The 19,721-nt window shown below is 35.5% G+C and overlaps 2 protein-coding genes across 2 annotated transcripts; both read right to left on the bottom strand.

Moving 5' to 3' along the window:
* Nucleotides 1–3,859: 3,859 nt before the first annotated feature.
* Nucleotides 3,860–5,989, bottom strand: LOC117627095 (molybdenum cofactor sulfurase 3-like). The gene has a single exon (XM_034359006.1). The coding sequence runs from the start codon at nt 5,934–5,936 to the stop codon at nt 4,032–4,034; it is 1,905 nt and encodes a 634-aa protein (XP_034214897.1). The 5' UTR covers nt 5,937–5,989; the 3' UTR covers nt 3,860–4,031.
* Nucleotides 5,990–13,785: 7,796 nt separating this feature from the next.
* LOC117626878 (protein HOTHEAD) lies at nt 13,786–17,662 on the bottom strand. Its single transcript, XM_034358663.1, has 6 exons — nt 17,137–17,662; nt 16,300–16,639; nt 15,820–16,121; nt 15,138–15,526; nt 14,214–14,779; nt 13,786–13,986 (listed from the first exon to the last, which is right to left on the bottom strand). The coding sequence occupies exons 1-6, from the start codon at nt 17,216–17,218 to the stop codon at nt 13,935–13,937; spliced, it is 1,731 nt and encodes a 576-aa protein (XP_034214554.1). The 5' UTR covers nt 17,219–17,662; the 3' UTR covers nt 13,786–13,934.
* Between the last annotated feature and the right edge of the window lie 2,059 nt (nt 17,663–19,721).

Here is a 19,721-nt window from a genome sequence, read left to right on the forward strand (position 1 = left end):
TAAATAATTATGCACGATTCCATCTTTTGCATTTTGTTACTTGGCATATAACCATCAATTTCCATGTATACAATCGACTTTCTTAACATCAATAAGTTGAGTTCACATGTAAAAAGGAAAGTTTGGGCAAATAAAAGAATTTTTTTGTTTGATAGGGACAAGTAAAGGAATTAAATGATGAGAGTCTTATAGCGAATCTCACACAAATCAACGATTTATAAACGTCTACGATCTCATTTAACAAAACTCTTTATTGATAATACAAATTACCGTCATTTTTTGTTTGATCACAAAGTCACAAACTCAATAATCTTTTAAATTTGCATGATATCATTTTTTTTTTTTTCTTGCTTAACATGTACGCCTGTTATATATTGAAACAAAAGAATAATTCAGATGCTCTATTTCAACCTTGTTTAATTAGATCATAGAAAACCAATATTGGCTTGGTGATTATAATTAATGAAGCATGCCAAAGTTGATCAAGTGAAACAAAGAAATGGACATCTTCCACAAGGATCCAAAAAAAAAGGTTTCTGTCTAAGTTGGTGGGTAGGAGGAAATTAATAAGGAACGTAGTCAGAGTGATACTGCTGCTGCTGGGAGTCTGGGACTGGTTCACATACAGTGACGACGTTGACGCAAAACCAAAACGGTTGACTTTAATGATTTGGTTGGTAAAACACGAGAGAGAGAGAGAGAGGGAGAGCTCTAAGTCCACCTTGCATTGCAAGCATATTTGAGAACAGATTGATCGCAAAAGTCATCAAATTAATTGTTTTTTTAATCCAGGTGAAGGCAATGAGTAAGCTGCAATCTCGAGCAAGTAGAGATAATGAAGGCAACTTATTATTCAGTGTTCTTTGTTGTTTGAGAACTAATAAATATAAAATAAATAATAAAAAAATCTTGAAGTATTGGGTCTGATATCTGGCAGGTTAGGCTTGAAGAATAAAACTTGAAAACTTGCACGTTTGAGATGCTTTGACTTCATCAGTGTGATATCATATCATGCTTGAAGGGTAAACAATGGAGGCTGGTCACGACTCAGTGAGTGTAGCTGACTTTAACACTAATTAATCATGTAGTTGGACTGCTACCTTTTTCTTTATTAGTCTGTCATTGGTAATATAATATTAATTCTAAAACGATTTTAGATATATATATATATATATATATATATTTAGAATAATCGATAGTAATTATTGATAATAAAAAAACAAAGTTATTAAGCAATTATGGTGTCGAATATGGGCAATCTTATATAGTAACTAAGCACAACAACAATTTAAATTGATATGAAGATAATCACACACAACATAACCCAGAAAAGACTAAAAGTACATTTTAAGATTTTATTAACCAGTGTGTATCTTAGTGAGTTTATACATAATTAGATGGTTGCTCTATTATTTTAAAGTTGTTAGAAATAATGAACAGAAACTTAAAAAATAAACTGTTTCAATTGCTCTACATGTGATTTTGGGTTCTTAGCTTATAAACAATTGGAAACGCGACAAAAACAAATGCATAATATTGCATATGGCATACCAAAACAAATTTCGACATATATCTTATTATTTAAGGCCATTTGGATACGACTATCTATGCCAGATCTGTCGTTACCCCTGAAAGTTATATAAACTAAATTAGAAATATATTTTGTCGAAAACTATGCGTAATTACTGTTATTATTTTTTGTTTATAGCCACCTAACCCTTACTGAAATCTGGTTTCCAAGTCAAAGCATGCATGCTCTCCACGATTGAGCAAATTCCTTATGAACCATAAGTAATTGCGATGATGAAATTACTTTGTAGACGTCCCAAATGACTGCCCTTTTGTTTTCTTTTTCTTGGAAAGTTAGACTAATGCCACCCGAATTATAGGCTTAGGTGAAACTTTGCGACTCTAAAACCATCTCCAACCATGAGGTTGCAAACAGAAACGGACTCAAGATTTAAAAAGAGCGTGAGTTAAATTTTTCTTATGTATAAATATATTGAAAACTCAGTGGTACCAATAAATTTTATTAAAGACCAACAACAACAACAACAACAACAACAACAAAAAAAAAAACACCAGAGACAAAATGAGCCTTACTCTTCAAAATGTTAGTACATGTAAATAAAAACATACTTAAATAGTTAAATATCTAACCAAAATTCAGAAAATGTCATTAATTGTAAATAAGAAAGTAGGCCTTTATCACATCTTCAATCAACATGTTAGCAACTAATCAATTTATCAAAATCCCTAATTGATAATTTATAGGATTTTATTTGGTTTACCTAGGCTAGGGTATTAATTTAGTCCCCAAAAAAAGGCCCTAATGGGGTTAGTTAATAGGATTTTATTTGGGTTGCCAAGGCTATGATATTAATTTAGTCTGAAAAAACAAAGTTTCTTAGGCTATAGCCTAAATTAGCTTGTTCATGGGACTGTCCCTGGTTAGAGCATCTCCAAGGGAGATGTCAAATGCCAAACATCAAATTTAAATTTGATGGTTGATGTGACAATTTGACATCTTACACAGCTTTACGCTCCACCAAATATGTCAAACTAAATTATTATTTTACTACATTTTAGTGTTGATTTATTTTTAATTAAAAAGAAAAGAAAAGAAATAATAATAAAAATTCATTTGACATCTTGCTTTTGGGATGTCAAAAATAACATCTCAACCTCCAGCCTTCATTCCACATCAGTTTTGACACATTGGTTGGAGTGATGTGAGATGTTATTTCTAGCCGTTAAATATCTATGTGTCACTTTTGACACATCGATTGAAGATGCTCTTAGAAACTGAAAATTTGACATTTGAGGTCAAATTCCATCTCCAACCCATGTAATTTAGGTGAGTGGAAATTTGGGCCAGGCAATATCTTGAGTGAAATTTCAGTCCGAATATTGCATGGACTGGTAATTTTTGTGAAGCCCAATATGCCAGCAATCAAGGCCACATGAAGGAAATGCAGAGCAAGTCCAGCGTGAAAGATTTTTGTCTGCCACTCCTCTCTTTCATTCCAACACATGGAAGGTTCACATTAAAGTTACGTTGGAATCCAACAGCTCCCCTTGAACAACTTGTTCTTTTTTTGCTTTTTGAACCAATGTTTTAATCGTTTTCTAGCTTGATTTTAACTTTAAGTGAAAAAAATACCATGCTTATGAAATTTCAAACATTGCAAATTGTTAATGACATTGATAAGATGATGAAGTTTTACAATAAATTTATCAACTACATTAATCGTCACACATATCTTCTTCTTTTTTTCTTTTTCGAATCACTTTATTGAAGACACAGGAAATCGAATACAGAGCAAAAGAAACAAACTACACCAAATTTATATTTAAAAACAAAGATTATAATCGTCACGCATATCATATATTTGTGAACGTAAAAAATAATTAAATCAACGGCAGTGAGTTGGCTATTCCCTTGGTGCATCAAAATATCATGATTCATGCTGGAGTGTAAAAGTACACAATTCATGAGCCCCACTATAAATATTGGGAGAAAAAGTTTTATGTATCACAAGTTAATATAAATATTTATTTATTTATTTATATGAAACGTCCTTTTCCTAAGATTTTCTTTTTTATTTTATTTTAATTTCTTGAACGTCGTTTTCCTAAGATTAGGTGAGGCCGGAAAGGTCACAATCGTTTCATGGTGATTAATCATAGAAGTCTTTTTATTTATTTTCGTCCAGAAAATAAATCTTAAAAGTCAAAAATAAATTTATGGTGAAAAAGTAATGTGTAAATTCAGGAATTAACTTGACCAAAAATAAAAAAATAAAAAAATTCAGGAATTAAATATGGGTTTCTGAAGTGTCCACGTGTTTTCTCATGCTTGACCCAAAAATGATAAATTTATTTACTTGGAAAATCTTTTTCCTGAGCCTAGGTCTAGACTCGGCCCAGGCCAAGTAGCTTTTCCTAAATCTAACCCAAGTAGATATATGGCCCGACCCATTTCAACCCGTCAAAATTTGAATGAACAAAAGAATTAAGTATAGTTTACTTCAAATCTCAACAGTCCTTTGATTGAGAGCCATGTATCTCCATCTCTCCTTCTCCACAAAATCTGCATCCAAAAACCTTGAAACAAATGCCCAGAGCCTATAAATATCTTCAAAGTTTGTCAAAAACCCCAATGCAGCAGTAACCACACTAATCCCAGAATGGCATCCATCTTTTCTCTTGTGCACCAGTCGATCACTTGCACATGTCTCCAACTTTGTTTCCCTCTCTTCCTCATGCTTGTCTGAGAACCAAATGTGATTCAAAATGCCATTACTCAGAGAAATATTGTTTCGATCAGCGAGCTTCTGAACGATGAATGGATCAATCTTTTCTCCTTTCCAATCAAAGACATTGAATGCCAGACTAGGCCCCCGGTCGACTTTTATCTTTGGTCCATAGATTCTGACCAATCGATGCCCATATTGTGAATGTGGATGCTGCAGGCTCATCAATGCATTCACCAGCCAGTTGATCAAGTACCTTGCTCTTCTACTAATTAGTATTAGGCCTAAAGAGTCAGCATGATCCAAGCCCCTGCATTCGATCTCTGCGCTCTTGGGTTGGCTAGACTCAAAATGATGATCTCTGTCTAGTTTCATGATTTCTGAAAGTGATGGTGCCTTTTGCTTTATGGAGACTTCTTCAATTTCATGGGACTTTGAGTTTTCAAGTTTGGACTGTTTTTTATCAGTTTCTATGTCCATAGAAATTGAGTCCTCTGAGTATTCAGATGGTTTTGATGCTGGGACAAGGCTCACAATTCCTATGCTTGAAGCAAATGTTGAATCCTTTAACACTGAAGCACTGGATTTCTTGACAAACAAGCAACCAAACCCAGATGGGTTTTCCCCAAAAACTTTGAAGAAAGAGCAAATGAGAAAATCAGGCTGAAATAGAGAGAGGCCTAAAGTGTCCATGTCCTTGGGCCCCAATGAACATGCATCAAGCAATACATGCCACCCATTTTCCTGTGCTATGCTCATCCACATATACGAATACCGGGCTCCGGTCATCCTTGACTGAAGTGGGAAAACAAACAGCCCCGGCTTCTTCCTCGTCCTCTTCATATTGCCAATCCGTTTCCTCAATTTTCTTGGCTGAATTCTCATATTAGGCCATGAGAACTCCGCGGACATGACCCGCCCTCCCTTTTTCTTGGAGCTCTCTGTCATCACATCCACTGCCTCACACTCGTAGTCATAAACAGTGAGAAGACTTGGATTTTGCTGGAAGGGATAAGAGTCTGCTAGAAGTTTGAAAGCTGATGATTGATTGGCAGTGAAGACCATGGCGTAATCACATTCAGAAATATTCATGTAACCCATGATTCTTTTCCTCATTTCAAACTCCACCTCTGATTCTTGTCCTCCATAGACAACCTGGGTATGCAAGTTTACTGACTTGTATGAAATGTCAAAAAAGAGAGGCTCAGGAGAGTGAAGCAATTGAGGAGGAGGAGGAGGAGGTGGAGAAGATGATGTTGAAGCAATTGTAGGTGTTGGGTAATAATGTTGTGTTTGTTGCTGAGAGTATGAGAAGAGGCCATGTCCGATGTAATCAAGACACACATGATTGGAGAGGGTGAGATGGTAATATTCATGGGCTCTGATGTGGTCTGCTTGGTCAGTTTGGGAGAATTGTGGGTAGGCTTGGATGAAGTAAGAATATGACTCTTGGAGTGAAGGGAGGGATTCATGATTGGTAAATTGGGTGTCTGGGCAGAGAGAGGAAGCTGTTGCAATAGTGAAGTCATACCTGAAACTGTTGACTACTGATTCTGTAGACTTGTTGGGAGTTGATGAAGGATTGGAGGTGGAGGACCCATGATTGCCAAGAAAATTAGGTGCTGGACAGCAGTCATGTAAGCAGGTCTCTGAGGCTTCTCTAATGCAAGGTGAGAGCATTTTACCTCTTTTTCCTTCCTTGCCCTTATTTGCTTCTGGTGATTGTTTTATTTCTGATGGGTTCTTCACATTCATTTCATTGGGTATTTCTCAGTGTATAAATGGGAAAAAGTCTTGCTGATTGGGTGGGCTGTGGAGGCAACTTGTCCAAGAAGGCACTCAGTGGACAAGTCATTGCATGCACTCAATTGACGTTGTCTTCCATGATTCCACTTTTGCTGCTTTGAACTTATGGCAGAGTAAGACTTTCTCTTATCTTATCACACCTATTTTGATCACCTATAAAGTTGCAATAAATGGTTTGAGATGGTAGGGTTGAATCTCAAATTCAAAGAATATAATAGCAATTCAATTCAATCCAACATGATATCTTTGTAGCTCACTTCCTGAAATTGGAAGATATTTCAAATTCAAATGTTCTGACCCTCACAAATAAAATAGCATAACAAGACATCGTTCATAAAATTTAAACTTATGATCTATTTTTAATAAAATAAAAACTAAAAGTTTGTTTGGAAGTGATTTTGAGAGGACCAAATACTTCTCTATAGAAGTGATTATTAAAAAATCTAAAATTAATTTCAAACGAGCCCTAACTATCATTAGACTAAATGCATGATTGATTGACCGTCACAATCTGGTTACACCCTTTTTTTTTTCTTCTTTCCATAATGAGCCTAAAGTTTGGGTCCCTCCTAACAAAGAATGAAGTGGCTGTGGTGGTTCCCTAAGAGATAACGGATATCCTGGCATCCATCAGCCTTCTATCCTTTGAGATTCTGAAATCCGAAAGCAAACAAGCAGAAAAGGGCAAGGGAAGATTAGCTTTGTGATTGTGGCTGGCACTGTTTGCAGGCCGGAAGCTGCTTTGAATCATTCAGAGTCAGAGCCACCTAATAGCTTATCAATACATTGTAACCAACACCACTACTAGTAGTTGTTGTACCTCTTAAATTGAGTGATATTTTTCCAATTTGTGCCATGGCATGCAATCCAATGATGCAAGTCATTTTCAAGTGTTCCCACCAGCTTGTCAAATTGTCTTCAGTTCCCATCAATAGAAGACTCTCTTTTCCAAGTCTTTGTGTATTTAGTTTTTGGATTTATTTGGGAAGGCCTATATGTTATAATGTACTAATGTACTCGACTTGATGTGTAATAAGCTAAATTGGCAGTGCTAATGGTATTACCGTGTGAGAATCTACGAATTTTCGGAAGGAAAAAAATAAAATAACTTTGAGAGAGGATATGGTAACAAGTTGAGGTTGGATTAGCAAAGTTGATTAGTTTGCTTAAGAACACTATTAAACAAGGACTTTATTGTTTAAGAAAAAATTAAAAACGATTACAAGTCTTATCACGGCATGGATCAGTAGATTTGCTTTGCTGGTCAAACTTTGATAGGAACAAGAACAATGGACGACGTACGATTGACGGGGAGGGATGGAGGTTGGGGAGGCATATTTATATTGCATTGTGTGGAGTTGTGTGTAATGCGTTATTAAATCACCCTTATTAAACTGCCTAATAAGATGAAATAGACGTCTATTTTCTGGATTTGTTATCTCAATTAGGAGACTGATGTGACCTATTTATAATTAATCCGATTCATGCTGCTATGATAGCATCAGGTCCCCGCACAATTTTTTTTAAAATTTTTTAAAATTTTTTATTTAAAAAAAAAAAAAAATCCTGTTTGTTAAAACTACTGTAATGAAAAATTGGTTGACATTTTGTTGTGGAATTGGCATTTTCGTACATTTGCTTACTTCATTTGTATAATTCTTTGGAGATGTTTTTATACGCCAATGTCAAAGCAAAGACAAAATTGGCCTTGTTGAGAGTTTTGTATTTGTTTATGCTAAAAAATGGTCAGATAATTTTGGGCCCAACTTAATGATGATGTCACTTTCGACCCTGTGTGGTCTTCCGCATAGCGATGATTCTCAAGACAAAGAGCATGTGATAAGTAGCTGAATGTCGATAGAGTGAACAGTGATCTAAACAGAATGATGGCTAAATAGTTGAATGTCGCAGTTACGTCATTCTGGAGACTTGTGCCTCTTTTTTTATTGACTTTGGGAGATGTGCATCTTGAGTTGAAATTTCGATGTGAGATTGTGGGCATTGCCTGAGGATGAGCCATGTGTCCTTACGAGAAATCTCTAATGAAGTGTGGTCTTTTGATACGATCGGCAGTCCATGGTATTGATGGCTCACATCCTGCTGATGGTACTTTGTGGGCCCCAATTGATTACCGATTTTAGCGAGTCCTCTTTGTGGGTCCCTTGTTCCACATGTTATCTCTAATTGATCGGTCAGATATGGTATAAATGATATTCAAACCCGAACCACACCCAAGAACCTAAATCTAAATCTGATTGTCACTGTAGCATGCAAATGGGCTTTCCTCAATTGTACTTATTACATATTTCTAGTATGGGCACTAAGTTTTCAAATAAGGGTTCATACCATATTTGACTGTACTGTAGATAAGTTTTTCTTTTTGAGCCTGAAAAGTAATTATTTTGGATATCGAAACATATTTAATAACGAGTGCTACAATTTTCATCATTGTCCTATTTTTTTATTCATTTTATTTTCAAAATTTTAAAGATAAATTTATCCATTTGTAAATAAGTCACACTCCCCTAATAAAGTGAAAACAAGAAACTTCGAAGAATCGAAAAGAAATCCTAAAATGAAATGAAAAAAAAAAATCAAATTTGAAAGTTTATTTGCTTTGTATGTGTCTTTATTTGGAGAGACCCAAAAAAAAAGAAGAGAATTTCAGTAGAATAGTTTGTGAAATGAAAATTAAGAACAATTTGAAATTGTTTTTAATTTTTAGTTTTAAAATAAAATTATCCCTCTTTACTTTCCTGCCACTGTTGAAAGATACCTATATAGAAGCAAGTGGATTCATTTCTCAATAAAAGTACTCAACATTATTTTGGCCTAATTTATCCAATGATGCTTTTCTTTAAGATGATTAAAGTGTTTGATGAAATGTCTCAAAGTTGAGGTATAAGAAAGAAAAAACTTCTAAATCTGCCATTATCATTCTTGAATTTGATCGTTATGTGGCAGATTAACTATATGCCTAAGTCTGCAACTCGCCCCAAAAAAACTTCTAAATCTGCCACTATCATTGCAATTAATTATATGCTTCTGCTTATTATCAACATGATTGAGTCACAGGTATTCTGTGTAAAGAATAGTAATTGCAATCAAACCTAAAGAAAGTGTTCTTGATGTCTTCAATTCTATTTACAGTGGCACACCTTATATATTTATCTTGGTTGTATTGAGATTTGCAACTAATATACTTGAAATTTGACGTACAAAATTTGTTTAATAAAGAGATTAGGATGAAATTACATGCCTATAATATTGCTGCTTACTCTTAAGTGCATGTATTTGCACATTACAATCATGTTTGCGATAAATGAAATGATATGACATTTACAGATTTATTTTTACACGGGTCATATGATTCAATCCTTCACAGCAAAGTTATGTCACAATAATGGGCTATCCAACAACTAGGTATTGTGATGTATAACAGATGATGAAAGCAATTGAAGAGGATTGGAGAGACGGGCGCACAAGGTTAAATCGGGCGAGCTGCATATTTAGGCTATGAGTTCAGAATTGGACCCATAATGTATGAGCTTTTTCAGACATCCGAGATCGTTTAGTAGTCCAAAATCCAAGTTTTATATTTTTACAATTTTTGAGAAACTTTATTATTTTCCTATTATAAATTCTTGCATTGCGTGGAGTTGTGGGTAATGCGTTATTAAATCATCCTTATTAAACTGCCTAATAAGATAAAATAGACGTCTATTATCTGAAATTGTTATCTCAATCAAGGTTTAAAATATCGGTGATATCGGAAATATCGGTAGTCCAAAAACACGGAAATTTCGATGGAAATATCGGGATATTATCGATATCGATAAAAATTGAATAAAAACCACGGAAATTGTAAGAAAAACTTAGAAATTTTTATTGGAACTTTGGAGGATGCTTATTTAATCAATTATATATTAGTTTATCACAAAAAATTGGAAGGAAATGCATTGCATGATGGATTTAACTAATTTAAGTTGATTATATAGCGAACAAACACTGTGAGTGTAGAAAATATGTAGTAATTAATGAAAGAAGATTAAACACACCACAATCATTTATATATAATAATTTACTACAATATTTTACATTTTAAAACCAGCTCGCCATTAATTATTATATATATTAGATTACATAGACAATAAACACAAACTGACGACCAGTGCAATGGTTAAGAGGCTGCCAACTTCGCAAGGGGGCTGGGTTCGAGCCCCAGCATGCGCAGGTGAGGGAGTTTTACATGTTTAATTTTTGAAATTTCATCTCGCGATATATTGACCATTTGAAAGAGAATATTGAACGAAAATATCGCAGCCGAAATATCCTCGAAAATATCGTCGAAATTATCGATATATTGACGATAAATAGAAGGTTATGTGCCAAAATATCGTCTGCCAAAAAAAACGATATTTTCGCCGAAATATCGGCGAAAATATCGGCATTTAATACTATGATCTCAATCAGGAGACTGATGTGACATGTTTCTAATTAATCCAATTCATGCTGCTATGATAGCATCAGCACCCTGCACAAATTTTTTTTTTTTCCTTCTTTTTTTTTAAAAATTAAAAAAAATCCAGTTTGTTAAAACTACTGTAATGAAAAATTGGTTGACATATTGTTGCGCAATTGGCATTTCTTGTACATTTTGTTTACTTCATTTGCATACTTCCTTGGAGATACTTTTAAATTTTGTTTACTTCATTTGCATACTTCCTTGGAGATACTCTTAGACATCAATATTGAGACAGACAAAATTGGACTTGTTGAGAGTTCTGTATTCGAACTTGAACCACACCCAGAAACCTTAATCTAACTGTCATGCAAATGGGCTTTCCTCAAATGTACTTATTACATATTTCTAATGTTTTCAAATAATGTAGATGAGTTTTTCTTCTTGGGCTTGAAAAGTGATTATTTTGGATATTGAATGTCCTATTTTCTCATTTATCTTATCATCAAAATTTTAAAGATAAATTTACCTCTTTGTAAGTAAGTCACACTCCCTCAATGAAGTGAAAAGAAGAAACTTCGAAGAATCGAAAAGAAATCCTAAAATAAAAATGAAAAAAAATTAAATTTCCAAGTTTAACCCTAAGCCCTAGAGAATTTCAGTAGAATAGTTTGTTTAACGAAAATTAAGAACCGTTTGAAATTGTTTTTAATTTTTTAGTTTCAAAATAAAACTATCCCTCCTAACTTTCCATCCAAAAGAACCATTAAGAACCATTTTGGCCTAATTTATCATTGATGTTTTTCTTAAAGAGGATTAAGGTGTTTGATGAAATGTCTCAAAGGTGAGGTATAAGGAAGAAAAACTTCTAAATCTGCCACTATCATTCTTGAATTTGATCATTATGTGTGTGTAACGTATGCAATTAACTATATGCTTTGTTTATTATCAGCATGATTGAGTCACAGGTATTCTATGTAAAGAGCAGTAATTGCAATTGAATATGAAGAAAGTGTTCTCTGATGTCTTCAATTCTATTTATAGTGGCACACCTTATATATGTAACTTGATTCTATTGAGATTTGCACCAAATATACTTGAAATTTGATGTACAAAAGTTGTTTAATAAAGAGATTAGGATGAAATTACATGCATAAAATATTGCTGCTTACTCTTAAGTGCATATATTTGCACATTACAATCAGGACTGCTATAAATGAAACGATATGATATTTACAAATTTATTTTTACATGGATCATATAATTCAATCACAGGAGATCTCCAACAACTAGGTATTAACCTTACCACAAATATGTATAGTTGTCACATTTGTGGGTCGAATCGAATATGAGTCTTTCTCCAACTGGTTATACTTAGGCATATAGTTTTCTTTAAATATCTTTGCATAAATTAATCTAGCCACAGAATGGTTAGACACCAAATCAAGTGAAAGCATCTTTTCCATCAATCAACTATATGGCATACATTAATATACAAACAAAAAAGCAAAAAAAAAATTACGAAAGTGTAACAGGCCCTTTTTTTTTTTTTTTTTTTGAGAAGATGATGGATTTCATTAGAAAATCAGAGTATTACAAGGATAAAACATGTATAGAATGGCATCGTTAATTAAAATTTCTCTTAGGAAAACCCAATGAGACAAAACCCCAGAAAAGAAAAGAGTATCACACATGCCAGGACTACAAAAGAATCAAGCAACAGTACACTCAAGAGAGTCTTGATTTAGACAATCCTGTAACCAAAGTGTAATAGACACTTGAATTGAATTGTGAGTCATGCATGATCAAAACTGTAAAATTATAGCCTTCCAGGTAAAGTTTCTGTTTGGACATGATATTGTTCCTAGTGTGTCTGGTCCCACTTTCTCCTCGGGGGTGAACAATTTCTTAAGGAACCATATGTTTGGTAAATTTCTTGCGTTAAATTCAACAATGTTAATTTAAAGCTAATGACTTTTACCACGCATTTGTTAAGATGGTTAGTATATCTCTGAGTCAAGTTTGGTGTTTATATACTCTTTCTTTTGGCATAAATTTTGCTTGAAGAATCAAGCAATTGATATATGCATATATGGCATTTTTCACAATAACAATATTATGAGAAGAAACTAATTAAGCTTTGGATGGGAATGGCGAAAATCAAGCTCTCATTGTCGTGTCTGTTTGGATAAGTTCTCTACCACTAAAATTATGAACACCACAAAAGAAGTATCTTTAATTAGGTTCAAACTCTCCTATACTAACAATCAGATAGCAGAAAACATCTCAATTTTACAAAAAAAAACTAGCTGGTGGTGGTGGAGAGACGTCTAGTGGACAAACATATATATACGTGTGTGTGTAATTCATACATAAAGTTTGCATTTTTGCATTCTTTAAACTATAATTAGGTGACTCACACATGCATGCACTCCCAATTGCCAAGGTAACAAAACAAAACAAATTCAGATAAAGAAATTAGTAATTAAACCCAAAATTCAATCACATATATTGATTCTGTTTTCTAAGCCATACCCTTCTGCATGGAACACTATCGTTGGACCGTGAGATGATCAATCACATTGAGCAGAAGCAATCGAAGGGCAACTCTCCTTTGGCGGGTCATAACTTATATAAAGAAGACAAAATCATCATTGCCTGCCAATGGAGAGACGCCCTACAACTAATCCGCTCATTTGTCTTCTTCACTAATCTGCACCAGTTGATGACTGACTAAGGGTGCAAGCTGCTTTATATACACCTCTTCTTTCCAAGCTTTTTCAGGCTTTTCAGGCTCAGGCAATGGAACAAGGGCACAAAAAATAGCATATGCCGTGGATATACTTCTGTGCGCCTCCTTTTATCTCAAAAAATCTTTTTCTTACTCATGTTTTATAGATTCTATTTGGCTCTCTCTCTCTCTCTCTCCATTATTTCATGTTTTGGAGATGGAGATGGAAATGGAGGAAGAAAAAGAAGGGTCGTCAAGAGATGCTTTCTTTTTTGTTTGTTAGGCTGAAGCTATACCTGGTCGTTGAGGTATATCCTATGTCATATTCTTTCGATATTTATTTTCTTTTCTGGTTTTTTATTTTTCCTAAAGGGTTTCCTTGGTGTTTTTTTTGTTGTTGGGGGGTTTTCCTGGTCTTTAAAAATCCATATAAGCATCCAACAGAATATAATTCCCAATAACTAATGTTATCTCTAATTGACTTTGTTGATGTATGTGTGTGATCTAATTACTATCGAATTGATTAGATATAAGCAATGGGGTTTTTTTGTTGTTGCCCAATTTTCCATTGTATGTTTAAAAAGAAATAAACCTAAATATACATTATACATAATTTCTTCATCGATATGGGAAGTCCCTTTGGTATGCCAATCATACATATATAATAAGACCCAATTGATCAATTTCCATCGCTAGCAAGTCTCTCATCCAGTATTCTTTTCCCCATGTACCTGCACCATAAAAATAAAAAAAATTACATAAATACCATCCATGTTAAGGACTGCTTTTTAAATGGTTAAAAACGTTTTCTTTTCTGACAACAAAAAGCACTTCTCATCACTGTTCTTCTAATAGAAGTGATACTCGAAAAATCACTTATAAGCAGAAGTAGTGTTTCTTTCAAAAGTAGTTTTAATCTGATTATGAACTGAAAAAAAAAAAAAAAATTTAAAATTACCTTCCAAGCATCATTACGGTGGCTTGAGGATTGGTTCCGGGGGAGTAAATAAACGTCGAACCATCGATAACACGAAGAGCATCAACGCCGAGAACCTTGTACTGATAATCAACAACCCTCCCAACTTGGCAGCCTCCATGGTAGTGCCATATGGTCATCACAGTGTCCTTGCAAAACTGATCCAAAGACCTTGAGACGTTGGCATGCTTGGGCAACAAGTTAATTGGGCTGTTTGCTGTAATGTTGAGCAGAGCTGCTAAAGACAGATAGTCATATCTGAATTTGGAGAAGGGCTTTGATTCAATTATTTTCTCTATGGTCTCAAGGCCCTGGATGCATCTCTCCAAGTCTTGGGGATCTTTGAAATAGTTGAATGTGACTGATGGGTTGTCGTTCGGGTTTCGGGTTCGAAGCTCCAAATGGCCCCTGGAAATTGGGCCCATGACTTTCTCCAGAATGAACCCTCCCCTGAAGGCTGGGGCTTCAAGACTGTTCATATATTCCACTGCCTTGGCTAGGGCTTCTGGGGTCCTTTGCTTTGGTGGCACTGTTGACAGCTGTCCAATCTGCCAAACATGAATAATAATAAATAGGGACATTTTGGAAAATTAATACACCCAAAATCTTATCAACACTACTCAACATCCAATTATGCTTTCATTGAAAATTAAAATACAATCGAAAAGAAAGGGAGTCTGTGACCTGATAAGGGACGAAAATGCAACACGGGTATAATTCAGAGACCATTACTACAATTTAGTTTTTATTTTATTTTCAAATCAATAGGCCTAGGGGTAAAATTGGAACTAAAAATTACGAGTTGGGTGTGCTGATCAAATTTTTATGCATATGCATGAGAGAGAACTTGGGCTTGGCATGGCCCAATTGAATTGAGAATTGAGAACTGAGAATTGATATTATTACCTTGGGAGAGAACATTCCAAAGTCTCTGGTTGCAGAAGAGCCAGCAAAGTTTTCACCGCTGGCAGCTTCAATATAGCTGCCAAAGTGGGTGATGCCGACCACTTGGATGAGTGACACCTCGACAGGGATGGGTGAGGGCACGAAAATTGCGTTCATCGGGTTGTCAGACATTCCTTGCCCAACCAAGGGTTGGTCCACCACCACTGTGATGTTGTGGGCCCTGAGGTGCTCTGCTGGGCCCACCCCACTCAACATTAAAAGCTGTGGGCTCCCGAGTGCCCCAGACGATACAATGATCTCGTTTGTAGGCCCACTCTTGAGATAAGCTCTGTGCTTGGTCCCTGATGCATCTCTGAACACCACCCCATGGGCCAACGGCCTTGATTTTCCTGTTCAATATTAGAGATACAAAATAAAAAATAAAAATAATAACCCATTTACCATTAGAAAATATTCCCTCCTTTGTTTGTAAGTAGGATATTCTTGTTAATAATAATATAACATGTATGTATATATTTTTCTTTTTGTGTTTATAATGAATTATTTTTGCACAAGTGTCGAGCCGTAATTTGCATGAATAATGAAATTCTTGGTAAGCAGTATCCTTTATCATTTTCCAAAAAATTGAGAAAATTAACATGATAAATTAAAAAAGGGGAAAGAGGAGGAGAAGATCACAAACCTTTTGTTCTGAAGAGGATCTTGTGGACAGTGGCATGCAAGAGCACGGTAAGTCCTCTGGGGTTAGCGTACTGTAATAAATCTGCGGCAGTGTGTCTATGTCCCTCAAGATCAAATATGGTCCCCCCAACTTTGGTCCCGTAGATATGGTCATAAGTGAACCCGTTGTAGGGCACCACCCCGGCTTGCACCAGACCGGCACGCACCGCGGACTGCCACGCCTGTATTGGTGGCTGAAACGCCACGAGCCGCTCCACCCATTGGTACGATTCGTTCACTAACCGCGTATCCCATCCTGCTTCCCTAAAGAAGGGAAAAAAGACAAGAATGGGCATCGATCTTAGTTAAATGAAGTATGTGTGAGCACACAATTAATTTCCTTTTCCTATTTAAACTAAAGGCATAACAATAAACAATGTGTCAAGAAGACAAGTGAATATAATATGTACATAGATATAATAAATTATACGTATATTTATACCTGGCGTAGTCAGTGGCGGCGCGTGAGTAAAACCCGGCATTGACGCAGCTTCCGCCACCTAACACGCGGGCCCGGGCGTTAATGACACCATCCTCGGAGATGAAGCGCTGGGAAGGGGAGGTGGGGGAGAGGTCAGAGAGTGCACGGCCAAAGGCTGACACATTAGTAATGTTGGGGTTGCCATAGGGTGTGCCGCCGCGTTCAAGTAACAAAACGCTGTAGTTTTGGGATAGAGTGGCGGCCAAGGGGCAGCCAGTAGTGCCCCCACCCACTATAATGTAGTCATAGTATGATATGTCCGGAGCTGTGGTTGCATTGTGCATGAAGCTGAAGTTTGGAGCTGTAAATTACAGATTAAAATATTTTTGTGTACTGTTCATAGAAAAATACACTTTTTTTTGAAAGCAAATATATTATTCTTGGTATTTATACACGTAAGTGCGTACATATTTTCACGACTAATACACATTTTCTCGAATATTTTGTAACAGTACATGTATTATATTCGAATTATACGTATTGTACTTGTTCTGTATTTTACTAACTATACTCATTATATTCCACAAACAATTAGTGCCAACATTTTTTAGGTACCTGCTTTGATTTCTGCTCAGTATGTGCAGATGGATCAGGTATAGGGACTCATTGTTGTAAACAACAACTGCAGAATCCATGGATCCATGGATTCTACAACTGCAGAATCCATGGATCTCTATTATCACAGTCATCACAAACTCAGAGATCACTGCTTTCATTTCATGCAATTACAAGACTCTTAATTAACTAATTAATTTCACAATATTCACAAATAATTAATAAGGAAAAAAAAACTGGTACCTGTTTCAGCTCCACAAAAGCCATGAAAGAAGAGAATCCCAACGAGGGCAGCACCAAACAATTTCCACCACCCAAAACCCATTAAGTATAATGTAATATATCCCACTTTCAAAACAACTCCTACCCAAAGAGCTTTTGTGTGTTTATGTAAATGGGCTTGCTTGCTTTGCTCTACAAACCTTAAGCAGTTCCTTATATATATTTAGTACAAGTTTCAGGGCTCAACGATCTCAGCAGCGGTAAGTACTGAAAGAAGCTCACAAACCCAATGATGTGCAGAGAAAATGGAGGAGATCAAAAAAAGATTCAAGAAAATGCACAAGATTGTGATATAGGAGCTAGAAATTAGCTCGGTCAATTTATAGACCCAAAAACTCAAAAAAGAAACAAATGTGAGCTATGTGGTAACACTAGGTGTTCAAATATATAGCTTCACGTGTTATATATTGGGCTAGAAATTTGGACTAGTGTCTGTTTGCTTTCAGCAAAATGTACTATTTGCTGAGATGTACAGTGTTTTGGGGAGAGAGAGTCAGAGAGAGAGAGAGAGAAGAAACGGGGGAGGGAGGAGGGCAGTTGGTTTGGTTTAATTGCACCAAACAACTGCTGGTGGACTCAATTCTGGGGCCTTTAGACAAGTGGAGATTGTATCGCTATCAAACTTTCTTGGTCATGATAATGTGTGATTGATGTGAGAATGTGAAGGTAAAGAGTCCCACATTGGAAAGTTGAGAAACCTAGCAAGGGCTTATAAGGAGTTGGGTTACTCTCCCTATTGCCAATTGGTTTTGGGGTGGAACCTCAACTTTCTTCATGGTATCAGAGCGGGTTACCCACGTGTGAAAGCCCAACGGCCACACGTGCTCCACGTCACCCAAAATATGTTGTCCACGTGTTAGGCTTGAAAATTTGCCACACGTGCTGGGGCGTGTGAGAATGTGAAGGTAAAGAGTCCCACATTGGAAAGTTGAGAAACCTAGCAAGGGCTTATAAAGAGTTGGGTTACTCTCTCCATTGCCAATTAATTTTGAGGTGGAACCTTAACTTCCTTCAATTGATGCATATTAGAATTGCTTACCCAAAAAAAATAAAAAATTAGAACATTAAGTTTTCCCCCAAAAAAACCCCCATTTAAATAGACATCTGTCTCGGAACAATTATGGTCTCAATGGCCCTAGTGTGAGGTGCGAAGTACATGGGCAATGACTGTTAATTAACACTTATTTATAATTGAAAATTACCTACAAATGCTCACACTGTGACTTGCTCATTTTTTTAGGTAAAAAGTCATTTATAGTCTCTATAGTTTATTGGTTTTATCACTTGTGTCTATTTAGTTTCAATTTTTGTAATTTTATCCTTATAGTTTTCAATTTTGTCAATTTTATCCTTGTAATTTTCAATTTGAAGCAATTCAAAGACATATTTCAATTTTTGTCAAAATTCCTCTCAATTATGTTAAGTTTTGATCACATGTCACTAACGAAGATGGGTATTTTGGTCAACTCGAGTCAAATTTCTCCTAAATTCCTTCAAATTTTCCCTGATTTCAACCCAAAAATGTAAATTCTTTTGAAACCCCAAAATCGTGCCTAAAGTGAATGGGAAGAGCTCCAAGTTGTGTTTTATTGTTATATGGCTCGAGTGAACCTCAACGTGAGGGGCACATGATCAAAACTTAATGAAATTTGGAGGAATTTGACATAAATTGAAACGTATATTTGAATTGCTTAAAATTGAAACTACATGAATCAAAGTGGTAAAACTGACAAACTATAGAGATCAAAAGTAAACTTTTGCCTTTTCTTATATGGTACAAGCTATAGTCTAAACAAAGGGAGAAATGGGTTTCTCACATACAAACATAACTAAGACGCCATGAGAGTTCGAACCTGAGACTTTTAGTCTACAAGTCAGGACCCTTTTCATTGAATTAGACGCTATTTTCGTGACTAGCTCATTTTTGTGTTAATGTTTGGGAGCACTATGCAAACAATGACAGTGCCATTTTAAATGTTGCCCATATTTAGTTTGACATCATTACTTAATACATTTCTCGACCAACTTCCTATTTTCATAATATTGGAAAGCAAAAGTAGCAGTAGCAGTCGCAGTTGCAATCAATGTAGAATGACTTTAAATGCCAGAGTGGCTTTTTGAAGATGATCAAATTCAAAGGGATCATGGGGACTTACTTATTAGCCTTACAAAGAAGTTGAACTACTACTTGTACACAAGTAGTTGGATCTTAATGTCTCATTTAAAAGTTTAGACCTACAACATATTGGTACACTAATACACTGATTATTTTGATTAATCATTTGAAAATAATTAGCTTTGACTCCAAAACATCGGTTTTGGAATTTATTAAAGAAAACAAGAGAATCCAACATTTGCTTCATGTAAACAAATATAGTACTAACATGCACATCAGTGGGTCTAGTCGTGTGAAATAGGATTTTGATTTACAAACTATCGGTCTCAAATTCGAATCACTTCGACACCTTAGTAATGTGTGCTTGAGAAACCCTATCTTGTATCGCTTGTATTAAAAAAACAAATACTATAGAGCTTTGGAGTGAGGG

The sequence above is a fragment of the Prunus dulcis genome, chromosome 5, assembly GCF_902201215.1.
Source record: "Prunus dulcis chromosome 5, ALMONDv2, whole genome shotgun sequence".
Classification (NCBI taxonomy): Eukaryota; Viridiplantae; Streptophyta; class Magnoliopsida; order Rosales; family Rosaceae; genus Prunus; species Prunus dulcis.